We start from the raw sequence: 25,214 nt of genomic DNA, 5'->3' as shown, positions 1-25,214 counted from the left end.
TTCAATAATTTCGCAAATATATTCGTTTGCTGACGTTTGACATCAACAAAATTGCTGTGCAATAGTTAACTTGCGCGTAAAGTTATCGTTTAACTTTGAAGAATTGTCAAAGACCTGCAGGTGTTGTTGTCTCATTTGGGCGTATTGCATTTATACGAGGAAGAGTGAAACAACAACAATAAGTTACAAGGTAAATTGTTGTTGTTGTTGCTGGTGTTTTTGTGTTGCTGGTGGATGTTCAGCGCCTTTTTTCGTGTGTTGATTATATTACTTGCGTGCGTTGTAACTCGTGGGCGGCTGGCTGGACCGACACTCTTCGAATTTTGCGGTTTAACCAAATTCAACGGCATATTTACCGCTCGAGCTATTGAAATAAAAGCCAAACAAGAGGCCCAAGTGCAATTGCAATTGTGAAATATTGTAAAAGTGAACAAAGTGGTAAAGAAAATCAATAGTCACTTTGCGAAAAGCACGTCCAATAGGAATCTACAGTGCGTACGTGAAAATAACAAACATAATTAGAAAGAATTTCGAGTTTAGAAGACTGTCTGTTGGTTTCGGTGGGGGGCCGCTCCCTAAGCAGATACAATTTCTTTTATTTTTTCTTAGTTTGTGTTAGTGTGTGTGTGTGTGTGCGTGCGTGTGCCGCTTTGCGTTGCTTGACCACTTTGACCGCGCGCTTATTTTGTATGTTGTTTTTGCCTTAAAACGAGTTTTTGTTGTTTTCTTGGGTTAAATTTTCACCCTGGACTGTGATGACGTTTTTTTTAAAGCCCCCGAGGCTAGTAAATTTAAATCAAGTCTCAGAAAATCAATAATTTCAAGCTTCGAGTATACACAAAATTTTGTGAGAAAACCGCTTGATATTAAATTTTATGTGGCAAGCTTTAAGTGTGTGAAAGCGGAGCACAAACCACCCTCAGTGCTCCAACTCCAGACTCAGACCAGCCCCCGTTAAAGCATCTTGCAAGCAAAAGCAAAAAGCAATATTATGTATTTTGTATAGAGTGCCGCTACATTCCTCCCCCAAAAACAGACGTTGCGCTCCCTTTTGCGGCATTTCTGTTTTATATACAGTCGTGTTTATGTGCGAGTGCGAGTTTGTGTGTGTGTGTGTGTGTGTGTAATCTTCGTATGTATCTGTCTGCCGAAAGTGCATTGCTCTGCCTCTTCCCCAAAACGTATTGTAAACATTACAAAAGCTGCGTGTGGAGCGGCCTCGTTTTATATACAGACGCGTTTCTGTGTCTGTGTGTTCGCGCGTGTGTGTATGTATATGTTCTAGTGCTTTTATTTACATTTACAGCGCTAAAGTTGCTCTCGCTGTTGGCAACACGCGCATCTCAGCCGCATTTTCGGCAGTTGGCAACACGTTGACCCAATAACGGTACAAGAAGGCACCCGCATATACAAACACACGCATATGCATGTACATATGCATTGGCATACAAATATATGAATGAATGCCGCATCCCGTATGAATTATGATTGTGTTGTTATTAGTGTTGTTGTTGTTTTAGCATTAAAATCTCTGCAGTTGCGACCCACATAGGCAAATATCTAACTTTTTGTGCTAATTATGCTGTGTACAGTGGTACGAAAACGCATAATATGAATTTGAACTAATGCAACATTTGCATATAGTTTTATTTTTCACTTTTGCCTTTGTTTACATTCAGAAAATAGACACATACATACATGGCAAGTTCAATGAACTCCACTCTCCGCCGCCGCCGCGTGTGAGTGTAAACGGTGCGCGAGCACGTAACCAAAATTTCTTGTTGGATTTTATGAGTTTCGATCAGTGTGCGGCTTGATATGTTTATAACCATAATTTGTGCGTTCCCAATCAAAAATATTCAATACCTATGTATGCGTTGGCGGCGCCGACAAAATACCTTGACATTGAGCAGTTATACATCTGCATACTTGAGTACATATATGTGTGTGTGTGTGTGTTTTGCAAACAACAACAGCAATCATCAGTTTATTTTGTGTGAATGGTGCGCACATTGGCGCTATCTCTATCTCTGTTTAGCAATTGTAAATGATTATTTAATAAATAAGTTGCAACTCAATGTTATTGTGTGACGACCTTGCCGCTGACACCTGGCAATGCAACAAAACCTAAACTTGACATCGATACATTTGCCTATCAATCTGGCAGTAATTAATAACAAATCTTAATTTAATTTCAGCTTTGGAGCGTGCCTAGAGACTAGCGCGACTAATTTTACTGGTGAGCATGCATTTAAAAATTAATTAAATTTGCATTAACATAAATCTATTAATTGCAGCTTAAAAGTTCGAAAAAGCGTACGCAATTCCTTCAACACTAAATGCAAAACTGGAGTTGCTAGACTCCAGCAGCAGCAACGACGACACCATTCAGTCCACCAACTTGAATCGAAAATTAATCAAAATTAAAAAGTTCAAGCTGGACGATATGAAGGAAATGGTGGGCGGCTGTTGTGTTTGTTCCGACGAGCGGGGGTGGCCGGAGAACCCGCTCGTCTACTGTGACGGCCAAAATTGCACCGTTGCCGTGCATCAGGCATGCTACGGCATCGTTACCGTACCCACTGGACCCTGGTATTGTCGCAAATGCGAGTCCTTGGAGCGCACCTCGCGCGTACGCTGTCAGATCTGCCCCTCCAGAGATGGGGCGCTCAAGAAGACCGACACCTGCGGCTGGGCTCATGTCGTTTGCGCGCTGTATATACCCGAAATACGTTTCGGCAATGTGACCACAATGGAACCCATTATATTAACACTAATACCGCAGGAGCGTTACTCAAAAAGTAGGTTAAGCATAAAGCTATTGAACTTTTAATATAATGTGACTATTGACAGCCTGCTACATTTGTCTGGAGATTGGCAAACCGAATCGCGCCAATGTGGGCGCCTGCATGCAATGCAACAAGGCCAACTGCAAGCAGCAGTTCCATGTGACCTGTGCGCAGAGCTTGGGCCTGCTATGTGAGGAGGCTGGCAACTATTTGGACAATGTCAAGTACTGTGGCTATTGCCAGCATCATTATAGCAAGTTGGTATGTAGCTGCGTTTTAAACTTAACGATTGATTACTTATTGTTGGTCTGCAATATTTTGCAGAAAAAGGGCGGAAACGTCAAAACCATACCGCCTTACAAACCCATACAACATGACACATCCTCTGATTCGTGCTCATCGCCCGAAAAGGAAATCGATTCCACGATGAACTCAGCCTCAACCTCGGCGACAAGCATCAAAATTACCAGCAGCAGCTTAGCAACTAACTCCAACAGTCAATCGAGTTCGGCCAGCAATGTTTCATCCTCAACAAAGCAGCGCAAATCAAATGCCTCGGGCAAGTCGTCAAGCTCTTCAAGCAGCAGCTCCAGCAATGCTGCAGCACAGTCAAATTCCAACAGTGCGTCCAATGCAGGCAACGCTGTTAATGCTGCCAGCTTATTGCCAGGCAACAACAACGGCAGCAGCAACAACAACAGCAACACCAGTGGCAACAACAATAATAATGCGAGTAGTAGCAGCAGCATGAACAGCGGCGCTGTTGCGGCAAATCCAAGCAGTGGCAGTAGTAACGCCAATGGCAATCAGGCACAAAGCAGCAATGTAGCCGCCACAGCAGGCACAGGCAGCAGCTCATCACAGATTGCAAACAATTCCAGCAGCAAATCAGCAGCGAGCAGCAGCAGCTCTGGCAGCAGTTACAAGGATAAGCATAGCAAAAGCGCCAGCAAGCAGTCAAGCTCCAGTTCCAGCAAGGATAAAGATAAAGATGTTATAGGCAACAGTTTTTCACATTCATCGACCTCATCTTCGTCATCATCGTCTTCCTCTTCACGCGAAAAGTCTTCGAAATCATCGAAAAATAAAGAAAGCTCAAAGGAAAGCGCCAAGGAAACAAGCAGCAGCAGTAGCAATCACATGCCGCAAGTGTCAAGCACAGCCAACAGTAACAGCTCCAACACTAACGCCGCGGCACATGTGTCCAGCAGTTTGGCTGCTGCAACGCACAGCGAGCATAGCAATCATGCTCAAAACTCAAGTGCCACAGCAGCTGCAGCTACAGCAGGCAGCAGCTCAGCGGGCAAACTGCTGGGCGGCGGCTTTGGCAGCGAGCTGCATGCAACTAATACGAATGCAGCAAAGGATGCAACAATCTTTGGCAGCAGCAATGCGAGCAGTGTGGATAATCTTACGGGCGCTGGTACGTCCGCAAATCCACTGGCAAACAGCAATGCAGCTGCAAGTGGCAGTGGCAATGGCAATGGCAGCAAGAGCAGCACAACTAGCACAGCTGCTGCAGGCGCCAGCAGCCAAAGCAATCAATCCTTAGCCAGCAACAGCTCCTCAGCGACTTCATCAAAGAAGCGCAAGACTGATGCAGCCAAGTCGCAGGTGACCAGTGTACATTTGGATGATCACAATAGGTAGCAGCAATGCGCTCATTAATAACAAACTTTTATTAATAACATTAACTTGTTTATTCTAGTTCATATCGTGATTTAATTAAGGATGTGCATGTATCGCTAACAGACTTTGAAAAGGAAATTGAGAAGAGCTCCAAACGCGTAAGTGCCCCAAGCATTTCTCTTTAATAAACAAATTGTTTCCCTTGAGTGCAAACTATGCCGCCGCTCTTGAGCGCATTCTCTCTCTCTCTATCGCATTCGTTCTTGTTATTCTAATCGTTTACATTTGTCTACAACTTGTCAAGTGCCAGTGCGCGTTGCTGTTATGTTATTCATCACTGCCTACGTATAGTCGATTGGAAAGGATCAACTGAATAGTTGCCATAGACTGTGTTCCTATGGCCATTTCACTTGCTCGCACTGCGTGCCAGTTGAGAGTCCACAGCGCAGTCGCTTTGCCAACTTTCGTATCATATTTATAAGTAGAAATGCAATTATTAATGCATACACCTTGCTGAACAACATCAAGGTGTGTCCCACACACACCCATACATATAGACAAAAAACATGTGTAACTCACCTGTGTGGGTGTTCAAAAGGAAAATTTACTGTAGAATTTAGCAGTAAAACACTTTGATATTAAAATGTTGGCTAACAAAGACTTAAGGCAATTTATATTTACTTTAAGCTTAAGAAATTATTATGATCAGTTATATATAATAAGCAGCTAAATAATTTAGTTTTAAATATCATACTTAGAGCATTTAACAATTTAAATGCAATCAATTTAATTATGCATATATGTATATATGTTTGTATTTTCTATTTCTGTTTGCCAATTTGATTGATGCATGTGTGTTGGTATTTTGATGTGCCATGCACCATTAAGTGCATTTTAATATCTACAAAAATATGATGTGCACTTAAGAATGTTGCAAATTGCAAATATAATTGAGTGCATAGTTAACTAATTGATATATCTCTTGCTTAAAATGACAATTTCTTGCACACAAATAATTTATAAGTTTGTTGTTATTAATCTGGGCTTGCAGGCTGTTAAATTCGTTTTTGGAATTGCTGTTTTGTTGTTCAAATTCAAGACAATGAGTCTACATTAAATACATTTTATGCTTGTATATATATATTTGCTTAATTTGCTGGGTTGTTGTTGCTGCTTTTGTTGTTGGCTATATAGTCATCCCTATCGTTCAGCTTTGGCGACAAGCATCTCGTTGTCTATTGTCGCTATAGTCGTGCCGTGTGCAGATATAATGTCTTAGAGTCCACACAAGAGTTGACAATTTGGTAGCGCGCTCAGTCGAAAATCGTTGCTAACCGAAGCCAAAAGGCTCCTAGTACAATTAAGAAACAAGCTGAAATAAAATTTACTGCGAATTTTATTATTACGAACGAAAAGTAAATATGAAAAACAAGGCATAACATACATAATGCTCAGCAGCTGACATAATATACTATAGCGCGTTAAATATCGGTTAAAGCTGTAAATTGCATATGATAAAGTTTAATTATAGCAGCGACGTAAAAATTTGGCACACATATTGACACAACAACAACAACAACAAGAAGAAGAAGCGACAAAAGAACTATAAAAAACGAAAACAATATAGCTGACTCCATTGAGAAATTGTTTCCCACACGTATCTTGTATTTATAGAACTGTTTTTTAGTGAAAACTACGAGTCGTTGAGTGAAAATCAGTTGAGTGAAAAATAGAAAAGTGCTGCGTGAATATTTCCAGCAGTTCAGTTTAGCAGCAGCGCAGCAACAAATGTTTCATATAGAGAGAGTTTTTAAAATAATATTGCAATGACCTTACTGCAGACTGTAAACAACAGTTAACAATAAATTAGTACTAATCATTTGGCTGTTGCTTTTTCGCACTACATTTTCAGCCTGTTACCGCATATAAAAAGAAAACTGAACAATAGACGAATAATGTGAAATGAAAAACTTTGCTAGCCAACCTATGCGTGTAGCTAAGTTTCAGTGTGTGTGTGAACTCAAGTTGAAAAACCACAGACGCCTTGAGATACACACACAGACACACACACACATATATTTCCATTTCACTCTCTTGCGAGATATTAGATGAAAATTTTGCGCTACATCTAAAGTTTCTCAACTCAACATTTTGTTGAAATCAAAAAGCGCACAGAAAAATGAAATAAAATTCAGAGAAGTAGTGAGCACCACCAAAGCTGTGCCGTGTGCACTCAAAATTCTATAGATTAGTTTGCGTTGAGCAATCTTCCAGTTCAGTACTTGTTGTTTACCGTGTGTGGTGTTTGTGTCAATATGTAGGTGCCTGCTATCTATGCATACATATATATATATAAAAAAGCATATAACCGTTATTTCAACTGCACTAACCTAACTGCATTAGTTAGACACAGACAGACGCTAGTTAAACTTACAGACAGCGCATAGAATAGACGTCAGAATTTCGAAAATGTATTTGTCATCATATTTTTTTTATTTTTTGTCTTACCTGTGTTATTTTTATAAATATATGTTCGCTTGCCAACAAATAGACAGCTAGATAGATACACATTTATTACTCATTTTTGTTTGCTAGCATAATTTAGTTATTCCTTATATTACGTATACGCCGCGTTTAAAGTTGAGTAATTATTAGATAAACAATTCAATGACATGGCGAGGGGTGGGGACTCCTACACTTGCAGCTGGACTTGATTACCGACTTTAGTTACTTTTGTCTCATGCAGCGCTTGAATCATCTTGATCTTGAAACATCTCATCTCACTCACCAACGCTTGAGCAACCCGCACGCCACACGCAGCACGAGACGATGATCGCAATTTCTTCTGCTCTCTGTTTGCACTTTCAGATAATAAGCATAATATACATAGATACACAATACAGATAAAATTGTAGTCCAGAAGTCCTCTTTTAAGCTATAAACAAAAATAAATAAATAAAAGCAAAGCAATGCCCCTGCAACCGATCGAGTCCCCAAAGTGTCCGCGTTGCGGCAAGAGCGTCTACGCTGCTGAGGAGCGTCTGGCCGGCGGCTATGTATTCCACAAGAATTGCTTCAAGTGCTCCATGTGCAACAAATCCTTGGACTCCACCAACTGCACAGAGCACGAGCGCGAGCTGTACTGCAAGGTTTGCCACGGACGCAAATTCGGACCCAAGGGCTACGGCTTCTGCACTGGCGCCGGCACACTCTCGATCGACAATGGTCCACAGTTCCAGAACGGTCACGATGCCGTCAGGAACGGCGCTCGCATGGAGCCACGCGCCATTGCGCGCGCTCCCGAAGGCGAGGGCTGCCCCCGCTGCGGCGGCTATGTGTACGCCGCCGAACAGATGTTGGCACGCGGTCGCAGCTGGCACAAGGAGTGCTTCAAGTGCGGCACCTGCAAGAAGGGCCTGGACTCCATACTCTGCTGCGAGGCGCCGGACAAGAACATCTACTGCAAGGGCTGCTATGCCAAGCAGTTTGGCCCCAAGGGCTACGGCTATGGCCAGGGCGGCGGCGCGCTGCAGTCCGACTGCTATGCCACCGACGACGGTGCTCCGAATATGCGTGCCGCCATCGAGGTGGACAGGATTCAGGCGCGTCCCGGCGAGGGCTGCCCACGCTGCGGCGGCGCTGTCTATGCCGCCGAGCAGAAGCTGTCGAAGGGCCGCGAGTGGCACAAGAAGTGCTTCAACTGCAAAGACTGCCACAAGACGCTGGACTCCATCAATGCCACCGATGGCCCCGATGGCGATGTCTACTGCAGAACCTGCTACGGCAAGAAGTGGGGCCCACATGGCTATGGCTTCGCCTGCGGCTCTGGTTTTCTGCAGACCGACGGCCTGACCGAGGACCAGATCAGCAACAGTCGCCCCTTCGTCAATCCGGACACCACCTCGATCAAGGCACCGGAGGGCGAGGGCTGCCCACGTTGCGGCGGCGCTGTCTTTGCCGCCGAGCAGCAGCTCTCCAAGGGCAAGATGTGGCATAGAAAGTGCTACAACTGCACCGATTGCCATCGCCCACTGGACTCCGTGCTGGCCTGCGATGGCCCCGATGGCGACATCTACTGCAAGGCCTGCTACGGCAAGCACTTCGGCCCCAAGGGCTTTGGCTATGGCCACGCTCCCACGCTGGTCTCCACCTCGGGCGAGTCCACCATGATGTATCCCGATGGCCGTCCATTGAACGGAGCGCGCACGTCCGGCGGCTGCCCGCGTTGCGGCTTCGCTGTCTTTGCCGCCGAGCAGATGATCAGCAAGAGCCGCATCTGGCACAAGCGTTGCTTCTACTGTTCCGATTGCCGCAAGTCTCTGGACTCGACGAATCTTAACGACGGACCCGATGGCGACATCTACTGCCGTTCCTGCTACAGCCGCAACTTTGGACCCAAGGGCGTGGGCTATGGCTTGGGCGCTGGCGCTCTGACAACGTTCTAATCTGCACTAACCAGCAATCGTTCCGATTTAAATTTGTTTACCCCCCAATCCCCCCCAAAAATAAGATTCTACTAACTTGCTAGCTAGCTTAGTCTTCGGTTTTTTCCAACGATTTTTTGATGAACGATCTGCAGTAACTGCAAACGTTTTTTGTCTTAGGTTATGTGAGAAATAAGCTCTATGAACAAAACAAACAAACAAATACACACAAAAAAAATTTAAAAACGCAAAACAATTTAATAAAAATTTTAAAAATTTAAAAAACCCAAAAAAAATGAATGTATCAAGTTCAGAACTTACGAAAACAAAACTTAAGCATAATACGAATCTTTATAACGAACGTTAACTAACGAAACAAGTACCGACAATGGCACAGGCACAAAAAAAATATAAAAAAAATATATAAATATTAAAATATGCAGGCGAACTGAGACGAGCACAGCTAAAGAATTGTCAACTGTAGCGCAGTTTTAGTTTTTTTTTTTGGATATGGAAGCGAAGTGAGCTGCATTCGTTTTTTTATTTTCTATATACTGTTTAACAAGAAATTTATTGCGAAAGTATGTTATATGCTCCAACATGATATTTATTATATATAAAATCCAAACATATACTACAGAGCTATTGCTCGCTTATAATAATTATAACTGATTTAGTTTTTCTATATCTTTAAGTGCTAATTGCGAAATATTATGAGCAATGTTCAAATTCATGCTACGCTTTGGATTCGCTCTATATAAAACAACACACCCATACATAACAAGCAATAATATATTATGCCCTGGTGGGTTCCATGAAAAAAAAAAAAACAACTAAAAATCAAAAAATGTTTTTACGGAATTTCTATTTTCCAATTTATGCACCTTGTTCAATTAATTTTAATTGGTGCCTGCATACCTGTGTGTATTGAAAATAATATTTTCTCTGCTGTTTTGGGTTAGTTCTGGTGGCGGGTGGTTTGCTTGGGTTAAAGATTGAGCCACCGCATCTGGTCTATATTTAGCAGCCGACCGATCGACCGACTTGTGCTGAACAAAATAATTGCTTAACACACTCGCATAATGTCTATATATATACACACACACACATATGTATACTTGTGTGCGTGTGTGTTTATATAGATCTCATTTTGTATGCTCAAAAAAAAATATAGAAGAATTCGAAATGTTCCATAGGCGTATTCGTATATTTTCTAAATATAAATATGATGCTTAATATCATATGCGTACAAAATGTTTGCACTCTTGAGCTAAAAAACTCTCTTACACTCAAGAGTATTAAGGTTTAATATAAATATTTACATGCCACGTGCGATGGCTCTCTTAAGTTTCGAAAGCGTAACAATTGAAATGTTTAGAATTGCTTGCGTATTGTTGAAAAAGCAAAAATACTTAAAACTAATTGACTTGACGTTTGGCACAAAGTTGGACGCGTCATCAGCTACAAAATCCTTTTTGCATACACTGCAAACTATGAAAAGTACATGCACTTTTATGAGTAAATTGCGGCGCATATAAAGTTGTTGCAAGTTGTTGGGAAGATCTGAACTAGACAACACAATTTTATAGTTGAGCGCCAATTAATTAATTTGTTGTTGCCATGCAAGGTGGGCAGGCCATATATTATATTATTTCATTTTTGTTTTTTTTTTTCACGCTATTTAATTCAGGAACATAAAATAAATCGTCTAAGGCCATTGTGTGCAACCAGGTGTGTGTGTTTACGTATTTTGTATTTTGTATTGGCCTTTCGATACGTAGCTATGCAATATATTTAGACCTTCCTAGTCATCGTCTATTTCTGAGTGATTCGATTTTTGAAATTTTTGCACATATGACACATGCGATGAAATGTTGGCTCTTAAGCACAAAAGTTGATAAACAACGTCAAGCGTTCTGTACGCTAATGATGTGCGCTATATATAGTGCATGGATATATTTATATATGCGATTTAAATTAATCTTTAATGTCTTGTGATCACGAGTGCGAATGGATTTATGCGTTGGCATAGAGTTTATAAATTACTTTTAGATTGCGTAAAAAACAAAATAATGCTCATATTTATCAAATTTGATTGTATTTGAACTGTATCCAATTATATAGATTTATTGTTTACGTGACTTCATTGCATTTAATGTCGCTATTATTGATTTTCAAAATGAAATTTCCCTTTTATCAAATATAATAAAAGCAGCAGCTAAAATTGCCTTTTTTTATATTTTACAAAACCAACCACATTTATTGCCAAACGCAACAATCCATGTCGACAGGGGAGAGTTCGAGCGAAACAATCAAAAACTAAAAACGGAAGGATCTCACGCTGTGTGGTTAAACTGAACTGTAGCTTGTTGGTTATAGCATTGGTGGTGGTGGTGGTGGTTACACTGCCTGACCTCTGGGCTGGGCTGGTGGGTGGTGGGTGATAATTTATAAATTTGTCACTTGTGTCTGCATGCAATTATATGCGCTTGTCAGTCCAAATGTCAAGAGCCCAAATATATATATTTTATGGAAAATTATATAGTCTTATGCTGCGCAGTTTATGACAGGCTTAAAATGGTTTTTCTTCAAAAACAGTCATAAACATAAAACAATTTTCGCAAAGCAATTAATGTGGATCCTTCGACGTCGTCGTCACCCGGCAACAAAAATCAACAGCAACACCTTTTTGGCTTTTAGCTAGCGTGTCGTCTGCCTGCGACACGTGTCCTGCTTGTGTTTTATTGCTGCCACATTTGGTGGCATGTACGTACAGTTGAGTTAATGATGCTACAAATAGTTATAGATTACTGCTGTTTACTCCTGATAATTAATATTTTATTTTTGGCTTTTATTTGCCTGTGCTGTTGACATTTGCAAATGGAAACTGAATCTTTGATCTTCCATATGCATATTTACCAAACCATTGCACTTTTTGTTTAACATTTATGAAATGAGTTTACTTAGTGCCGTATGCCAAGTCAAAATATGTGTAGCCTGTTTAAATATTTGACGTTGTGCTCCCTGTTCCTTCATATTTTTTGAAGTTGAATGACCCTCAAGCTGTCTAGAGCGCTACTGTCTGGAACATATAAATGCATATTAAGATTGTTAATTAAGCACAACAAAGTGCCCATCAAACATAGCCAATGTTTCTTTGTTTCCAGCAGCAACCGTAATATTAAAATTAATTTTCCACATTTTTTATGGCGACGGCGCCATTGTCACCTTCTAATTTGTGAGCCCAGTGGCGCGTCCAAGGAATCCCCCAAGCAACGGCAATGTTTGTGCTCATTTTGCTTGTGTTTTTTGTTTGTTTTGTAAAACAGGCACGTTTCTCAAAGGTTCGCCAGGTAAATGCCACTTAACGTTACTTTTTCCGCTCCATGATTTTTTGGGCTTTGCATTATCATTTATTTGCATTACAAATTATGCTGAATCTTTCACTCTCGCTCCCGCTGCCACTCGCTCTTGTATCTTTTTGCTTTATTTATTGGCAATTGCAAGCGTCTGGTGGTCTCTTCACACCGCAATCTCCAGTAAACATCGCCTTACAATTCAATTATTTTTCATTTTCCTGTTTTGTCTTCTTCAGTCGTCGTCGTCGACGGGCTCTCCTCAGACAAAACAACAACAACAACAAGAAAACAGTAGAATTAACCTGCATGCAGCACCCGCCCTCACCCCCGCCGCTGCTCTGTTAACAGTATTGCATAAACCACACACAAGCAACAAATTCACACACACACACACGCACACGATGTTGCAATAAATTGTTCTCTTGCTCTCTCTGAGTGTGCCGCTCTCTCTCTCTCAGGCGTTAGCAGCCAGACTGTTCCCAGCAAAAGTGAATGACTGAGAACAGTTTGGCAGCAACAATGTTTGAAATTATTAAGCACAATTTAACGAACAAATATGTAACTTCCTGTGCTTTCCAACTCTATTTACCGTTTGTTTTTTACCATGGCTTTCTTGTATTCCTGACCATTTATAGAATTGATAACATTGTCATTGTTATCTATCGACAACCTGTATCATTTGAATTCGAATTTTAGCATTGGCCCAAAGTGAATCGGCTCTAATCAGCAACTGTGGCCCTTTCGATTTACTGGCCCTTATCGCTGCGCTTTACCCCACTGGGTGACGCTTTTCCAGCTACATGCAGACTAAGTTACGTTTTAACATACATACATATGTATGCGTGTATGTGTGTGTTTATTTTTATGCTGTCGTCGAGTTCGACTTCTTATGCGCTTCATTTTGTTTTTGTTGTTGTCGTCTGGCCTACGTGCAGACATAATATGCAATACATACATATGCACACAAACTCAGTACGTTTGTATGTATGTCAATAATCCCCCACTGAAAACCGGCTGCAGAAAGCAACTGCGAGCGAGAGCAGCGCTTTTCTCTCCCACCTATGCGCTCTGCACCCAGTGGGACTGCCGCTGGATAAAGCTAAACATACGCAAATTAAACAAATGTGATGGAAACTACATCAACGTTTTAGATGCTGCTAATGCTGTAAAAATGCAAACTAAAAATACCTGAGGGAAAATACAGATTTTCCCAAATATTCACGCAGCTGGCAGGCACAAAGTCATGTGTGAAATTCCCGCTGGGTATCGCTGCCTGCGTACGCGCTACATGCATCACAAACCGTCGCGGAGAGAGTTCACAGTAAAACTCCGCACGGCCAGCGATACACAACATTGTCGCGGCCGCTCTCGTTGTCTTCTCATTTCGTTTTTTAAGTTGTTTTAGTGTGTATGTGTTTGTGCTTGCGCATGCATAAGAAGTGCATGTCTGGCTCTATGCTTACATATTTTGTTGTAAATTGTGTAAATTGTTGCAAACTCGTAATTGTTTGTCATTCATTATCAGGAGTTGTTAATGTAATGTACTGTGAATAAAACGCGCGCAAAGTGTGCAACATTTTCTAGCCACCAGTGTTGTCGGGCATTGACGAAAAGCTGTCTTTCATTCTATTGTACATTACCAACAGAGAGAGTGCTTAAATAATTGTGTATACATGTGTATTTAAATCGTTCACGTGGCTAGTCAAGCACATGTTTTAAATGTTGCCAGAAACAAAAAAGCTAATTTCCAACTAAAAGAAATTCACTTTGTGTTTTTGTGTGGAGCAGCAAATGAAGAAAATAAACGAGTCGAATCTCTGCGACTGCTGTGCTGCTGCTCCGTGTGTTTAAAGTGTGCGAGAGCGAGAAAGAGAGCGCGCGTCGTTTACGCTAACAGAGAGACGAGAAGAAGAGGAAGAACAGCCGCCGCAAGTTATTCACCCCAACAACAACAACAGCAACAGCAGAGCTAGGCACGCACACCTCGACAGATGGCTCACACAGATACAAATAAATGTGTGCATGTGATTGTTGTTTATACACATATGTGTGAGTGCGTGTGAATGTGATTTGAAAAAACAAAAAAAAAAGAACAGCCTAAAAGAGCAAAGAGCATACAAAATAATATTATTGAAGCCGAATCAACAACAATACCAAACCGATTCAATCAAAGTGTAAGAGAGAGAGAGAGCGCGAACGAACGAAAGAGAGCTCAGTCCAAGACTGAGAGTGATTCAAAGACTGTCAGACAGCAAACCTATGTTGCCAGCCATTGCTTTTGGGCCTAATCGCAGTGCACAAAACAAAATTGACGCTAAACGACCAAGTCAAAGCACAAAAGAAAGCAAACCTGGCTTGGGGCCAAGCAACAGCAACAACAACAACAACAACAAAAAGAAGCCAAAACTGTGATCCCCACAGAATACTTAAGCAACAGCCAAGCAAAGCAAACAAAATGATGATGATGGACACACTGGACGCGCAGCCAATGGACGTGGCGCCGGCAGTTGCAGTCGCTGCCACAACAGTCAGCAACACGTTGGACTTTACGGCCACAATGGTGAGCATGGCGGCCACAGCCGAGGGCAACAATAACAATCACATTGAGATGGCCGAGTACAAGGAGCATCGCAAGAACAAGAAGAAGAAGCGGGAAAAGCGCGAAAAGGACAAGGAGCATCGTCATAAGCATCGCGAGCATCGTGAGCATCGTCGTCATCGGGAGCGTGATAGGGAACGCGAACGAGAGTCCGCGCATCATCAGCATTCAACATCCGCCTCTTCATCACCATCCTCCGCCTCAACAACGCCATCGGCCACCATTGAATATGTCGGTGGCTCGGCATCCGCATCGCCCTCCTATCTGGGAGCCAGCGGCAGTGCAGCAACTGGCGCTACAGCTGTAGGTGCCACTGCCACCGCCACCACCACATACCCGCACAATTTAAAAATACGTTTCCTGCTGTCCGGGGTAAGTAAATGGCGCCCATGTTGCGCTCAACTGACAGCTCCAGCTGCAGCGCAAACTATTTTAGGAGCGCAGGCAACTGCAAACTACTTGAAATTAGCCAAAGTTGTGCACATTAATAATTAAATTGTCTCACGGCCCATGGCGTTGCCCTCGTTAGCTTCACTGTAATTGTTTATCGATACTCATTTCGTATTAAGATATGCGCGTTCTGTTTTCAAGTCTTTGGCACTTCATCAATAATTTAAATGCCTGCAACATGCAACGGGACCAGCACCTGCATAAATGTCCTGCGAACGCTGCCACCTGCCAGCTCCAGAGCAATGCAACGCCAAAGGGGGAAAGACTGGCAATTATTGGGTCGCCCTCGTTGCAACTGCAACGCATGCCGCATGCATCTATCAAAGTCGTGGGGCAGGCGCTCAAATTATTGATTAGTGTAAGTGACATTTAGGGCGGTTCGTTGGTCCTGTTGCTGCTGCTGCCTACGTGATCTACTGCAGAGCAGAACAGGGCAGACCCGGCCAGACCAGCTGTTCGTCTTATCCCTTTTATTACGTTTTTTTGTTGCTTACTTAAGCGCGCGCGCTCAAGGATAAATTTAGCTGCCTGCTGTATGGGAAGTATCCTGTGTGCCTGCGTCAGCAACAGCTGCCAAGTTGCTCGCAGCTACCTCTCTTCGTTTTTTCTTGCTTCCATTCCATTCCATTTCTTTGTTGCCTGCTGGCGGCTGATTGATCCTGCCTACGATCTTGTTACAGCTGCTGCTTGTATATCCCGTCAATGTCTCAGGTATGCGCTACAGCAAGCCGAGTCTGCCCCAAAGGATATTTGTTAAAACGTTAGCGTTCCTTTGTTGACAACTGCATGCGGTGCTAGTTTTTATGTCTAATTTCAATTTGCATTTTTTCTCAGCTCTAACCCCGAATGGAATTCGAGCATTGCCTGGCTTTTATTTGTTGTTTTTTTATTGCGAAATTCCTGCCGTAAAGCGGACAAGGACAACCCTTTTGCTGTCGACAACAGCGTCGCATGTCCTGCGAAACTTTGGCAAAGCTTTCAGACGCACGCTAATATAATATTTATAGTTGGTATTTTGTTTCCTGCCGTTCGTGCTTATTCAATTTGTTTGTTTGCAAAAAAAAAAAACGAAGGGAATTAACAACAGTTTGAAAAATGTGTGCGGAAGTACAGTGAGCGCAATTTGATGATGCAAAGGGGTTGCAGATTCGTTGGACCATTAGGCATTAGCCTGATGATGCAGCAACAGGATAATCAGCGACGGCGGCGGCAGCCATTGTTAAGCGACCAGCTGCCGCTGCTCAATGTTTGCATACACTTTCCTAGAATAGATGCAACTACTTGATTTTGAGGCACGTTTTGCGCTTGTTCACTGCTGACTTGACCCAAATTAAATAAGGCGTGAAGGTGTTATGCAGTAATTTGACACTTTTTAACCAGTTAACAGCAGGAGAGAGCAAAGCAAAGCAGCGAGAGCGCAGAGGCAGGTAAAATGTCAACGCTGGAGCGCCTAGTTATGATTTCTGATTGGAACTTGGCGCCAGGTGGCAACGCCATGCATAGTTTATGTGTCTACGTGACTTACAAGAGCAACAAGAGCCAACAATAATGACAACACCAGCAGCAGCAGCAGCGGCAGCAACAACAGCCAATGAACCCCCACCTTTATACCCACCACCCAAAATAAACAATGAACGCTCACGCAGCGGCAGAGAGAGAAATATCAAGAGAGAGAGAGAGAGCTTGGGTGGTTACAATACTGTTCCCAGTCTGTGTTGCTGCTGCATTTAATAAACTTATACATACTCGCATACACACACACACACAGTTACATACGTAATATTGTCAGCATGTATGTATGTGTGTGTCGCGGCTGCATATGGCAAACCACAAAACAAAAATATTAAAAGAGAAGTAAACTTGTCTATTATTGCAGCAACATTTGTTGCCCTCGCCAAGTTTTGACACAGCATGTTGCGGTTGCTGTTGCTGTTGCTGCTGTTGTTGTTGCTGCACATTTTCTGACTCTGACTCATTTTGGAACAGGCTGCAATGCCTCTACCACTGCAGCTTTGCCATAGCCATGCAGCATCAGTTGGCTGCGATAAGCTTTTACACACTTTTAGTTTGTCTGTATGCGTGCGTGCGTGTGACTGTATGTGTGTGTATTTTGTCTTCCGACTCTGTCAGTGCATTTCAACAATTGTAATCTATGTGGAGCAGCAAGAAGTTAAGCTTCGCACTGATTGCTGCCGTCCATTAACTATTGCTCAATGATATGATAAAGCCCACACACACGCACACATATGTGTGCACACATACTTTTAAGCATAAACATGTGCGCTTGCTGCTTGCCGGAAGCGAGTACAACATTTTTAATGACCACAAGAAGAAACCGCTAATAAGTAACATAAGCGCGGCAATGAAGGTTATCAACAGATGTTAGCTCGAGAGTGAGACGTGCCCAACTATATTATACACTTTTATTTATACATATATTGCTGCTAAAAACTAATTAAATTGTTTCTTTTTTTCTTACAGCAACGCACAGAGCTCAGTCCGCCCACGCATCAGACATCCGCCACAGCCGAGGTGAATGCAACATTGGTAACAACAGCAACAATTGTTGCTGCCAGCAGCGGCACACCAATAGCCACAACGGCAAGCACAACAGCAGCAGCAGTCACTACCTCAAGCTCCAGCAATTCAAATGCATCCAGCTATGCCAAATTAGAAGCCAGCAAAAGTAGCAGCAAACACAGCAGCAGCAAGGATAACACCAGCAGCAGCTCAGTTTTGGGTGTAACTGGAGTTGCCAGCAGTGGCAGCAACAATGCTCAGCCCAGCTTGTTTGTATCGGTGCCGTTGTCTGCCGCCAATGTACCTGGCATTAGTTTGCCCAACAACAGTGGTGAGTGCATCATTTGAATTTATAGAATCCTCAAACTCAACTCTTGCTATTCCAGAAACGCACACGTCCGCCCAAACGCAAGCGCAACAGTCGCCGCTGATAGCTGGCGCGCCATTAAGTGGCAGCGGCTCTGTCATACAGCAGCAGCAGCAGCATCAAAGCGGCAAATCATCACCAGCGTTGGGATCTCTAGTGAGCAGCAGCAGCAGCGTCGTTGGCACTACCAACTTAACGGCGTCAACTACAGAGAGCGGCAACCTAAAGATTAGTTTTGAAAAGCAAACGACGCGTGTGCAGCAGCTTCAGGAACAGGAAGCGTCACCAGCTCGCCGTAGCAGGTACATACTATAGATATAGATCAGCTGTCATTAACTAATTATCATTTGACTGTGTTTGTGTTGCCTGCTGGACAATTGTAATCTTAAGTTGAGTCTCCTAGTTTCCATTGTGTTTTAGTTTCGTGTTGAATGTTGCTCTGTGTCATTTGTTTGTTTGTTATCATTTCCACCGTTTGCCGACTGTTGCACTTTTCACCACACTACACTGAAATTCACCACGTCATAACATTTTGTTTGTGTTTTTCGTTTTTAACTCACTCAAACACACACAAGCAAAATGCGCCATTTATAAAATTACTCTCTCTCTCTCTCTCTCTCTTTGTTCTCTGCTTTAAACGCTAAAATCCAAAACACACAATGCACTTGTTAATAACAACAACGTAGATCGCGCTCTGGTGAAAGTGGTAGCCATCATCAACATCACCACCAGACGCACCCAACCCACCACAATCATCACCAAACACCGCAGCAACAGTCGTCACAATCGCAACAGCAGCAGCAACAACAACAACAGCAACAAGCACTGCACTCCTTCACGTCCTCTTCTTCCTCCACGTCAAGCTCCGCTTCGTCATTGTCCCTGACTCCACCCGTTAGATCACAGTCGCGTTCGGGCAAGAAGCGCAGCGCAGTATTAGGCAAAGCCAGCGATGTTGCAGCGGCTGTGCCACCAACAACAGCAGCAGCAGCAACTGCAACAAGTGCCGCTGAAAAGCTTAGCCGCAGCGGCGGTGGCAGTGGCAGCCGTACAAGTTCACCACACTATCGTGCTACGCCCACACCGCCGCCGCAAGCTGCAACGCCTGCGGTCAGCTCGCCGGTGGTCATGCTGCAGTCCTTGTCCACATCCTCCATAGACTCGCCACCAATTGCAACTGCTACGCGTCATACGCGCAATCAAAATAACAATAGCAACGGTATTGAAAACATAGCATCGCCTTCATGCTCCTCCACATCCTCAATGTCGTCGGCAAGCGGCAACAATGTTGTCAACTTAACAGACTCACCTGTTAACATGTCCACCCAGTCACAGTCCCAGTCCCATCAACTGCAGCCGCAGCCACAGCCACAACAGCAAAATGTTGCTGTCTACAATAGAAGCAACAACATTGCTGCTGCTGCTGCCAAGCCACTGAATAAGAAAATGTTGCGAGCGCAACAAACTCAGTTGTATCAGCAGCAACAGCAGCAGCATCAATTAGCACAAAACACTAGCGCCTCAGTCTCTGCCACTGCTTCGCCCACAAGCCTCAGCTCAGTCAATAGTCAATTTGCGCAGCTGCAACAGCAACAACAACAACAGCAGCAGTCAAAGCAACATGAAGATTTAGAAATATTGCAATTTATTAATATTAATACAAATACTTCTTCCACAACGACAACAACAACCACAACAAACGCAACAACAATGTCGCACAACAACAAATCCACAACGAAATGCAACAGAACTCCCGATCTCAATCCCATGAGCAATGCTGCAACAACAACGACAACCAGCAGCAGCAGCAGTCTCAATCTGCAAATGGGCGGCGGCGGTGGATTAAAGTTCAGCTATGAGGCGCAAACGATTAGCAATCAACTGGATGTGCCCATGTTGCCGGTTAGTGCTATCAAGGACTCACCGCCCAGCTCACCAGGCTCGGAAATCGGCAGCGCCATGCATACAACAGCAGCAACAACACTCAACACAGCTCCAGTTGTTGGCAATGTGCGCAAACGCGGACGCAAAGCCAAGGATGCAACACTGGCGGCGGCGGCAGCAGCTGCAGCCGCAGCGGCTAGTGTGCAACAGGATCTCAAGGATGTGCGTTTACTACAGAATGGTGTTGGCCCGCTCAGTGTGCCAGTGAGCGCGCCCACGCCGCCAGCCACGCCCGCCATAAGCAGCGCCAGCAGCTCTGGTGCCAGCTCGATTATCGCCCACACGGCTACACATATGCTGGGCAATCATGTGAATCCCAGCAGCAGTGTGGCGCAGAAACTATCCGAGCAGTTGCATATGGAAGTGCAGGATCATGCCATCTACACAACCGACCCAATCAATGCGCAGTTTACAGGCGTGCCCTTTCCCGGCAAGCAGGTGAGTCTAACAGCAAACAAGAAGTGGGAACTCAACTTACATTTTATCTTTTTTCATAGCGCAATGCTGCAGCAGTTGCCGCCAGCAGCACAACAATGGCGCCAAATCCGCTGCAGTCCATGTTCAGTGGCATTAGTGGCATGAATGGCAACATGCCCATACCGCAGAGCCTCGAGCAGCTGCTGGAGCGTCAGTGGGAGCAGGGCTCACAGTTTCTTATGGAGCAAGCGCAGCATTTCGACAGTGAGTATGGTTAAACGCCCACAAAGTCAAAGCGTCAGAGTCCAAGTTAATCTTTTGTTTTGCATTTCAGTTGCCTCATTGCTCAATTGTCTGCATCAGTTGCAAAGCGAGAATCTGCGCCTGGAGGAGCATGTGACCAGCTTGATAGCGCGTCGCGATCATCTGCTGGCCGTCAATGCGCGCCTCCAGATACCGCTGAACAATGCAATAAACAACGCCAAAGCCGAGGCGCATGGTAAGTAGCGAGACATGCAACATGCTTGGTGAAGGCAACTGCCCCAACTTCTACCTATCCACCTACTACTCGCACACGCACACAAAACACACACACACATACATACAAATGTTCACACTTAACGCTAATGGCCACTGGAGCGAGGATTCATCTTTCAAATTGAAACTGTACATTAACTTACATCAGAGATGTCAGCCGATCAGCCAGTCCTTAGTCATAATTTCTTTACGCTACATACTATATAGCCTGATTCTAACTAGCTTAAGTTAATAACTAACTGGGTACAAGAGTTAAACATGTACATATATATATTAGTTTTAAATTTACTTGCTACAATTACTGTTTTGTAACTAGCTTAACTTACTAAATCTATGACTATGCTAAGTTATACACAACAATTTGACTTTAAGTTTCCAATTCGTGTATTTTCATTTCGACAAGCTACAAATTAATTTAAGTTATACCACAAAACTGAATTCTTATTATTTTATTTATTTCAAAAATGAATAAAATGTAACCGCAACAAAAAACAACTTTACAAAATTCTAAATTCATTTATTTTGTATTCATTTGGACTTTTTCCTATGCGATGGACATCGTTGCTTTCTGTGTTGCATGCAACTATTTAACACACACACACACATACACATACGCACAAACATAAGCAACTAACGTGTGTTGAACCCTAGCTACAATATTCTCTATTTGCACCATTAGCTTCTAGCAACAGCAGCAATGCCCTCAATGCAGCCACAACGATAGCAGCAGCAGTTTCACTGGCAACCACTGCCATCAACACTACGACGCCCACAATGGCCAACAGCCGCGCCAGCAATGTCAGCGGCCTGCTGGACTATAGAAGCAGCAGCAACAGCAACAATAATAGCAGCAGCAGTATTAATAGCAGCAACAGTCTAAATAGCAATCCTGCCTCCAGCAATGCCAATGCAGCACAGCCAGTGACGACCTCAGCGCCGGTTAACAGTCTAGCCATGAGCAATTCCAGCAATCTAAGCTTGAGGTATGTTTTTTGTATTAAACAAATAGTTTGCATGAATTATAATTTACTTATCTGCTTATCCCATAGAAACGTCGCGTATAGCAGCAGCAGCAATCCCATTAATAGCAATCTGAACGCCAACAGTAGCAGCAACTTGCACGCACACACGCATCAGCAGCAACATGCAGCGTATTTGTCATCACAGCAGCAACATCAGCAGCAGCAGCATCAACAACAGCAGCAGCAGCAACAGCATTTGCATCACACAAGCGCCGCTGTGGCCGCCCACATGCTAGGCGTGGGCGTAGGCGTAAGCAACTCCGCAACTGCGGGTATTGGACGAGGTGGGTCTGCTGCCACAACAGCCACATTGACAACAACAACATCAGGCAACATCAGTTTGCAACATGGTGGCGCACAGGCACACCTAACGCACCACCAGCCTAGCATTCAAGGTGGCATCGTACACGTTGATGATTTGAGTAGCTCCTCCACCTCCACCACAGCCTCAGTCTCAGTCTCAGCCTACGCAGCACATCATGCGCTCTTCAACACGCATCACCAGGTAGTGTGTGTGTGCGTGTGCGTGCGTATGGGTTGGCTGCATGTTTATGTGTGTGTGAACGTTAGATTCAATTCGCTGATAACCTCCCCACCACGCTCCCACCATGAGTGTTGTTAACTTTTCATTTTTCATCCAAAACCAATCATACATACATCATCATCATCTCATGTGTACATACATAAATATTGGCCCATTCAATTCGCTTTATTTTGCCACAGCCTCAGCCATTTGCCACTCATTTATTGTTCACTCTGAAATTCAAACATCAATCTCAATGTACATAAGCAAAATTGTTGTTACTGTGTGTGCCAGCTTAGAATACTCTTACTGTTAACTCTTATCATTCGGCTTGTAACAATTTATTAATCCACATTCCAATGTAACTCCTACAGTCCCAACTAAGGCGCGACGATAATCTCGCCAAAACTAGCTGAAAGTCGTACCGTGAGCAGCAGCAACAGCAGATGAAGTCCGCCCTGGCCTTGGCCAGACGTGGCCGCAACAAGTTACAACACCAAACGCATCCTTATAAAAAGCTTAAGCAGACGGCCGTCAGCTTTCAGCAACAGCACGACAATCAAGAAGACGATGTTAGTACGACTTTCAAATATTAGCTGAATCTAAATTTGACAACGTTTATCTGTATCATTGTAGCTTAGCAGCAGCAGCAGCAGCTCAACATTTTCATCATCCTCTCAGCAGCAATCGTCGGTAAGGCTATTGACACATCTTAAGTGTTTGGTAACTAATTGTACATTTCTCAAAGGTCTATGACTATGAAGCTGAGGATGAGAATGAAGATAAGGAGCGACAGCGACGTCATAAAGATGAAAACGATAGTCTAATCAATGTGCAGAATTTTCTGAAATGCTTTGGTGCCAATGCCTATGCCATAGGCGCGACAAGAGCCACACCCTCAGTGCCAGCATCCACAACAATCTTATCGGCTGCAACAACCACAGCAACTGCCACAAATGATGTAACTGAACTACGCAACTGGCGTCAACAATATCGCACGCCAATGATTACAGTTACAACTACAACAACAATTACGACACCAACAACACAAGCCCCATTGACATTGGGAAAACCACAGAAGTTTCAAATTAATACAAAATTTTTGCGCAAGCCACGTAACAAAGTAATGAAAATGCTGCCAACAACAGCAACAGCCACACCCACACCACTTCAACAGCAAGAGCAACAGCAACAGCAACACCAAGAGCAAGAGCCACAGGCGGCGCAGCTATTTAATGATGATTCCAACGCCAAATTTAAAGACTTTTCAATCGACTCGCTATTGAATAAGTAAAACGATCCAGCACCTAGCCCTATTATTTGTAGTCCAATTCATCAAGCAGCCACCCACAAACCGCGTTCCTAGTTTTTCCCTCAGAAGACAATTTTTGTTTAGCCAATCATACAAAATATATAAATACATATAATAAACACATATAGCATACATATATTTACATAGTACTCGAATGCATTAAAGCCTAAGTTGTTTATTTATTACATATATACATAGATTTGCACTTAAAGTCACGAATAGTAATTATATAAGCATGTACATACTTAATAACAGTTAAATAAATCACAAATGTGCGAGAATTTAAACTTTTGCATTTTCTTTAATCCTTATCAACGGGCAATTCAGACTCTAAGGCTTCGCGTACACGTATCATCATTTCCTTATGAATCTCCTCTGGAACTAAGGCACGAGCCTAGAAGATTTACAATTTTCTTTAGCTTACCACACATCTAAAGACAATAAGCCACTTAATTTACCAGTGGAATAATCTGTTCAACAAGCTGCTCTTGGCTTATGTTTCCCTCGCTTTCTTCCTGGAGCGCCTTTCGAACTAAATGCTCAACGCTTGAGCTCCAACCACAATCATCTAGTCGTTTCTGTAGCAGATCTTTTAGAGCAATCTTGTTAGTATTTGCTAATTTTACGCTACTATCCGGCTTTAAATCAGTTGACGTGTTTTTTGATGTTGCCATAATTTAAAGAATTGGCTATAAGTAATAAAGTAATAACTCAAATGACTCAAAGTGTACTAGATTATCTAGTTTAAAATTTAAATTTATTGGAATCACGGCGGGCTGTTCAAATGAACAATTCATTGGTTCATTTGAACAGCCATCTATCGAGCTGCGATAAGCCGCCTATCGATAGGTAAATTTTAGCAAGATGTAATTACTTTTTATATGCATATTTAAAAACAATTAACTTATTTGTCATAGCCGTACCATGTAAGGACAAGGGGGTTAGCTGCTCACCCTAGATTATGCAAATTTACTTATTATTTATTATGTATTCAATAAATAGATTGTTATATGTTTATTATTGATCAAACTACCAAATGTCGTTCAATCAAAGTCTATTCACTTGAATTAAATTCAATTAATGAACAGACTGACGTGATATCACAAATACCCACACAGTTTCGCCTACACCGAAATCCCGTCATCTCATCTATGTATGTACATATATACATGTATGCATGTGTGTGGGTTGGAACACACTTCATTGACTTATTTTACAAATGTTTTACTTGCACCTGGCGCTAAAATATATATACTTAAGCATTTAATTGTCAATAAATGCTTTCAGATTTCTTTAACAATACAATAAGCTGTAAAAAAAAT

General features: G+C 43.0%; 4 protein-coding genes across 8 annotated transcripts; 3 read left to right on the top strand and 1 right to left on the bottom strand.

The window, feature by feature from the left end:
* Positions 1–52: 52 nt before the first annotated feature.
* Positions 53–21,274, top strand: LOC108603129 (serine-rich adhesin for platelets). 4 transcript variants are annotated; one of them, XM_033294114.1, is made up of 11 exons: positions 53–190; positions 2,199–2,239; positions 2,298–2,801; positions 2,854–3,050; positions 3,114–4,435; positions 4,498–4,576; positions 17,732–18,101; positions 18,157–18,439; positions 18,824–20,519; positions 20,579–20,762; positions 20,833–21,273. In XM_033294114.1, exons 3-11 carry the CDS (start codon positions 2,447–2,449, stop codon positions 21,003–21,005), a joined length of 4,659 nt encoding a protein of 1,552 aa, XP_033150005.1. In that variant the 5' UTR covers positions 53–190; positions 2,199–2,239; positions 2,298–2,446; the 3' UTR covers positions 21,006–21,273. The 4 variants fall into 4 exon arrangements, with proteins under 4 accessions (XP_033150005.1, XP_033150006.1, XP_033150004.1 ...); XM_033294115.1 differs by lacking the exon at positions 53–190 and adding an exon at positions 447–495 and having other exon boundaries at positions 3,120–4,435; positions 20,833–21,274; XM_033294113.1 differs by lacking the exon at positions 53–190 and adding an exon at positions 454–495.
* On the top strand, positions 5,735–9,658 carry LOC108603130 (muscle LIM protein Mlp84B). The gene is made up of 2 exons (XM_017991650.1): positions 5,735–5,833; positions 7,287–9,658. The coding sequence occupies exon 2, from the start codon at positions 7,388–7,390 to the stop codon at positions 8,861–8,863; it is 1,476 nt and encodes a 491-aa protein (XP_017847139.1). The 5' UTR covers positions 5,735–5,833; positions 7,287–7,387; the 3' UTR covers positions 8,864–9,658.
* Positions 21,275–22,257: 983 nt separating the features above from the next.
* On the top strand, positions 22,258–24,017 carry LOC108603131 (kinase and exchange factor for Rac A-like). 2 transcript variants are annotated; one of them, XM_017991652.1, is made up of 4 exons: positions 22,258–22,341; positions 22,955–23,152; positions 23,217–23,273; positions 23,329–24,017. In XM_017991652.1, the coding sequence occupies exons 2-4, from the start codon at positions 23,027–23,029 to the stop codon at positions 23,872–23,874; spliced, it is 729 nt and encodes a 242-aa protein (XP_017847141.1). In that variant the 5' UTR covers positions 22,258–22,341; positions 22,955–23,026; the 3' UTR covers positions 23,875–24,017. The 2 variants fall into 2 exon arrangements, with proteins under 2 accessions (XP_017847141.1, XP_017847140.1); XM_017991651.1 differs by lacking the exon at positions 22,258–22,341 and adding an exon at positions 22,476–22,562.
* Positions 24,018–24,082: 65 nt separating this feature from the next.
* LOC108603132 (enhancer of yellow 2b transcription factor) lies at positions 24,083–24,612 on the bottom strand. Its single transcript, XM_017991653.2, has 2 exons — positions 24,351–24,612; positions 24,083–24,286 (listed from the first exon to the last, which is right to left on the bottom strand). Exons 1-2 carry the CDS (start codon positions 24,564–24,566, stop codon positions 24,194–24,196), a joined length of 309 nt encoding a protein of 102 aa, XP_017847142.1. The 5' UTR covers positions 24,567–24,612; the 3' UTR covers positions 24,083–24,193.
* Positions 24,613–25,214: the final 602 nt, after the last annotated feature.

This window comes from Drosophila busckii, chromosome 3R (assembly GCF_011750605.1).
Source record: "Drosophila busckii strain San Diego stock center, stock number 13000-0081.31 chromosome 3R, ASM1175060v1, whole genome shotgun sequence".
NCBI lineage: Eukaryota > Metazoa > Arthropoda > Insecta > Diptera > Drosophilidae > Drosophila > Drosophila busckii.
The sequence above is the reverse complement of the archived record's forward strand: the minus strand, read 5'-3'. Positions and strand labels throughout refer to the sequence as shown.

What these genes read in the sequence shown, in the direction of transcription:
- LOC108603129 (XM_033294114.1), top strand. Translation starts at nt 2,447, where the DNA reads ATGAAGGAAATGGTGGGCGGCTGTTGTGTTTGTTCCGACGAGCGGGGG. An exon ending in TCACCAGCTCGCCGTAGCAG is followed by an intron (nt 18,440 to 18,823) that starts GTACATACTATA and finishes ACAACAACGTAG; the next exon opens with ATCGCGCTCTGGTGAAAGTG. An exon ending in GCAAGCGCAGCATTTCGACA is followed by an intron (nt 20,763 to 20,832) that starts GTGAGTATGGTT and finishes TTTGCATTTCAG; the next exon opens with TTGCCTCATTGCTCAATTGT.
- LOC108603130 (XM_017991650.1), top strand. Translation starts at nt 7,388, where the DNA reads ATGCCCCTGCAACCGATCGAGTCCCCAAAGTGTCCGCGTTGCGGCAAG.
- LOC108603131 (XM_017991652.1), top strand. Translation starts at nt 23,027, where the DNA reads ATGAAGTCCGCCCTGGCCTTGGCCAGACGTGGCCGCAACAAGTTACAA. An exon ending in ACGACAATCAAGAAGACGAT is followed by an intron (nt 23,153 to 23,216) that starts GTTAGTACGACT and finishes GTATCATTGTAG; the next exon opens with CTTAGCAGCAGCAGCAGCAG. An exon ending in CCTCTCAGCAGCAATCGTCG is followed by an intron (nt 23,274 to 23,328) that starts GTAAGGCTATTG and finishes CATTTCTCAAAG; the next exon opens with GTCTATGACTATGAAGCTGA.
- LOC108603132 (XM_017991653.2), bottom strand. Translation starts at nt 24,566, where the DNA reads ATGGCAACATCAAAAAACACGTCAACTGATTTAAAGCCGGATAGTAGC. An exon ending in TTGAACAGATTATTCCACTG is followed by an intron (nt 24,287 to 24,350) that starts GTAAATTAAGTG and finishes TAAATCTTCTAG; the next exon opens with GCTCGTGCCTTAGTTCCAGA.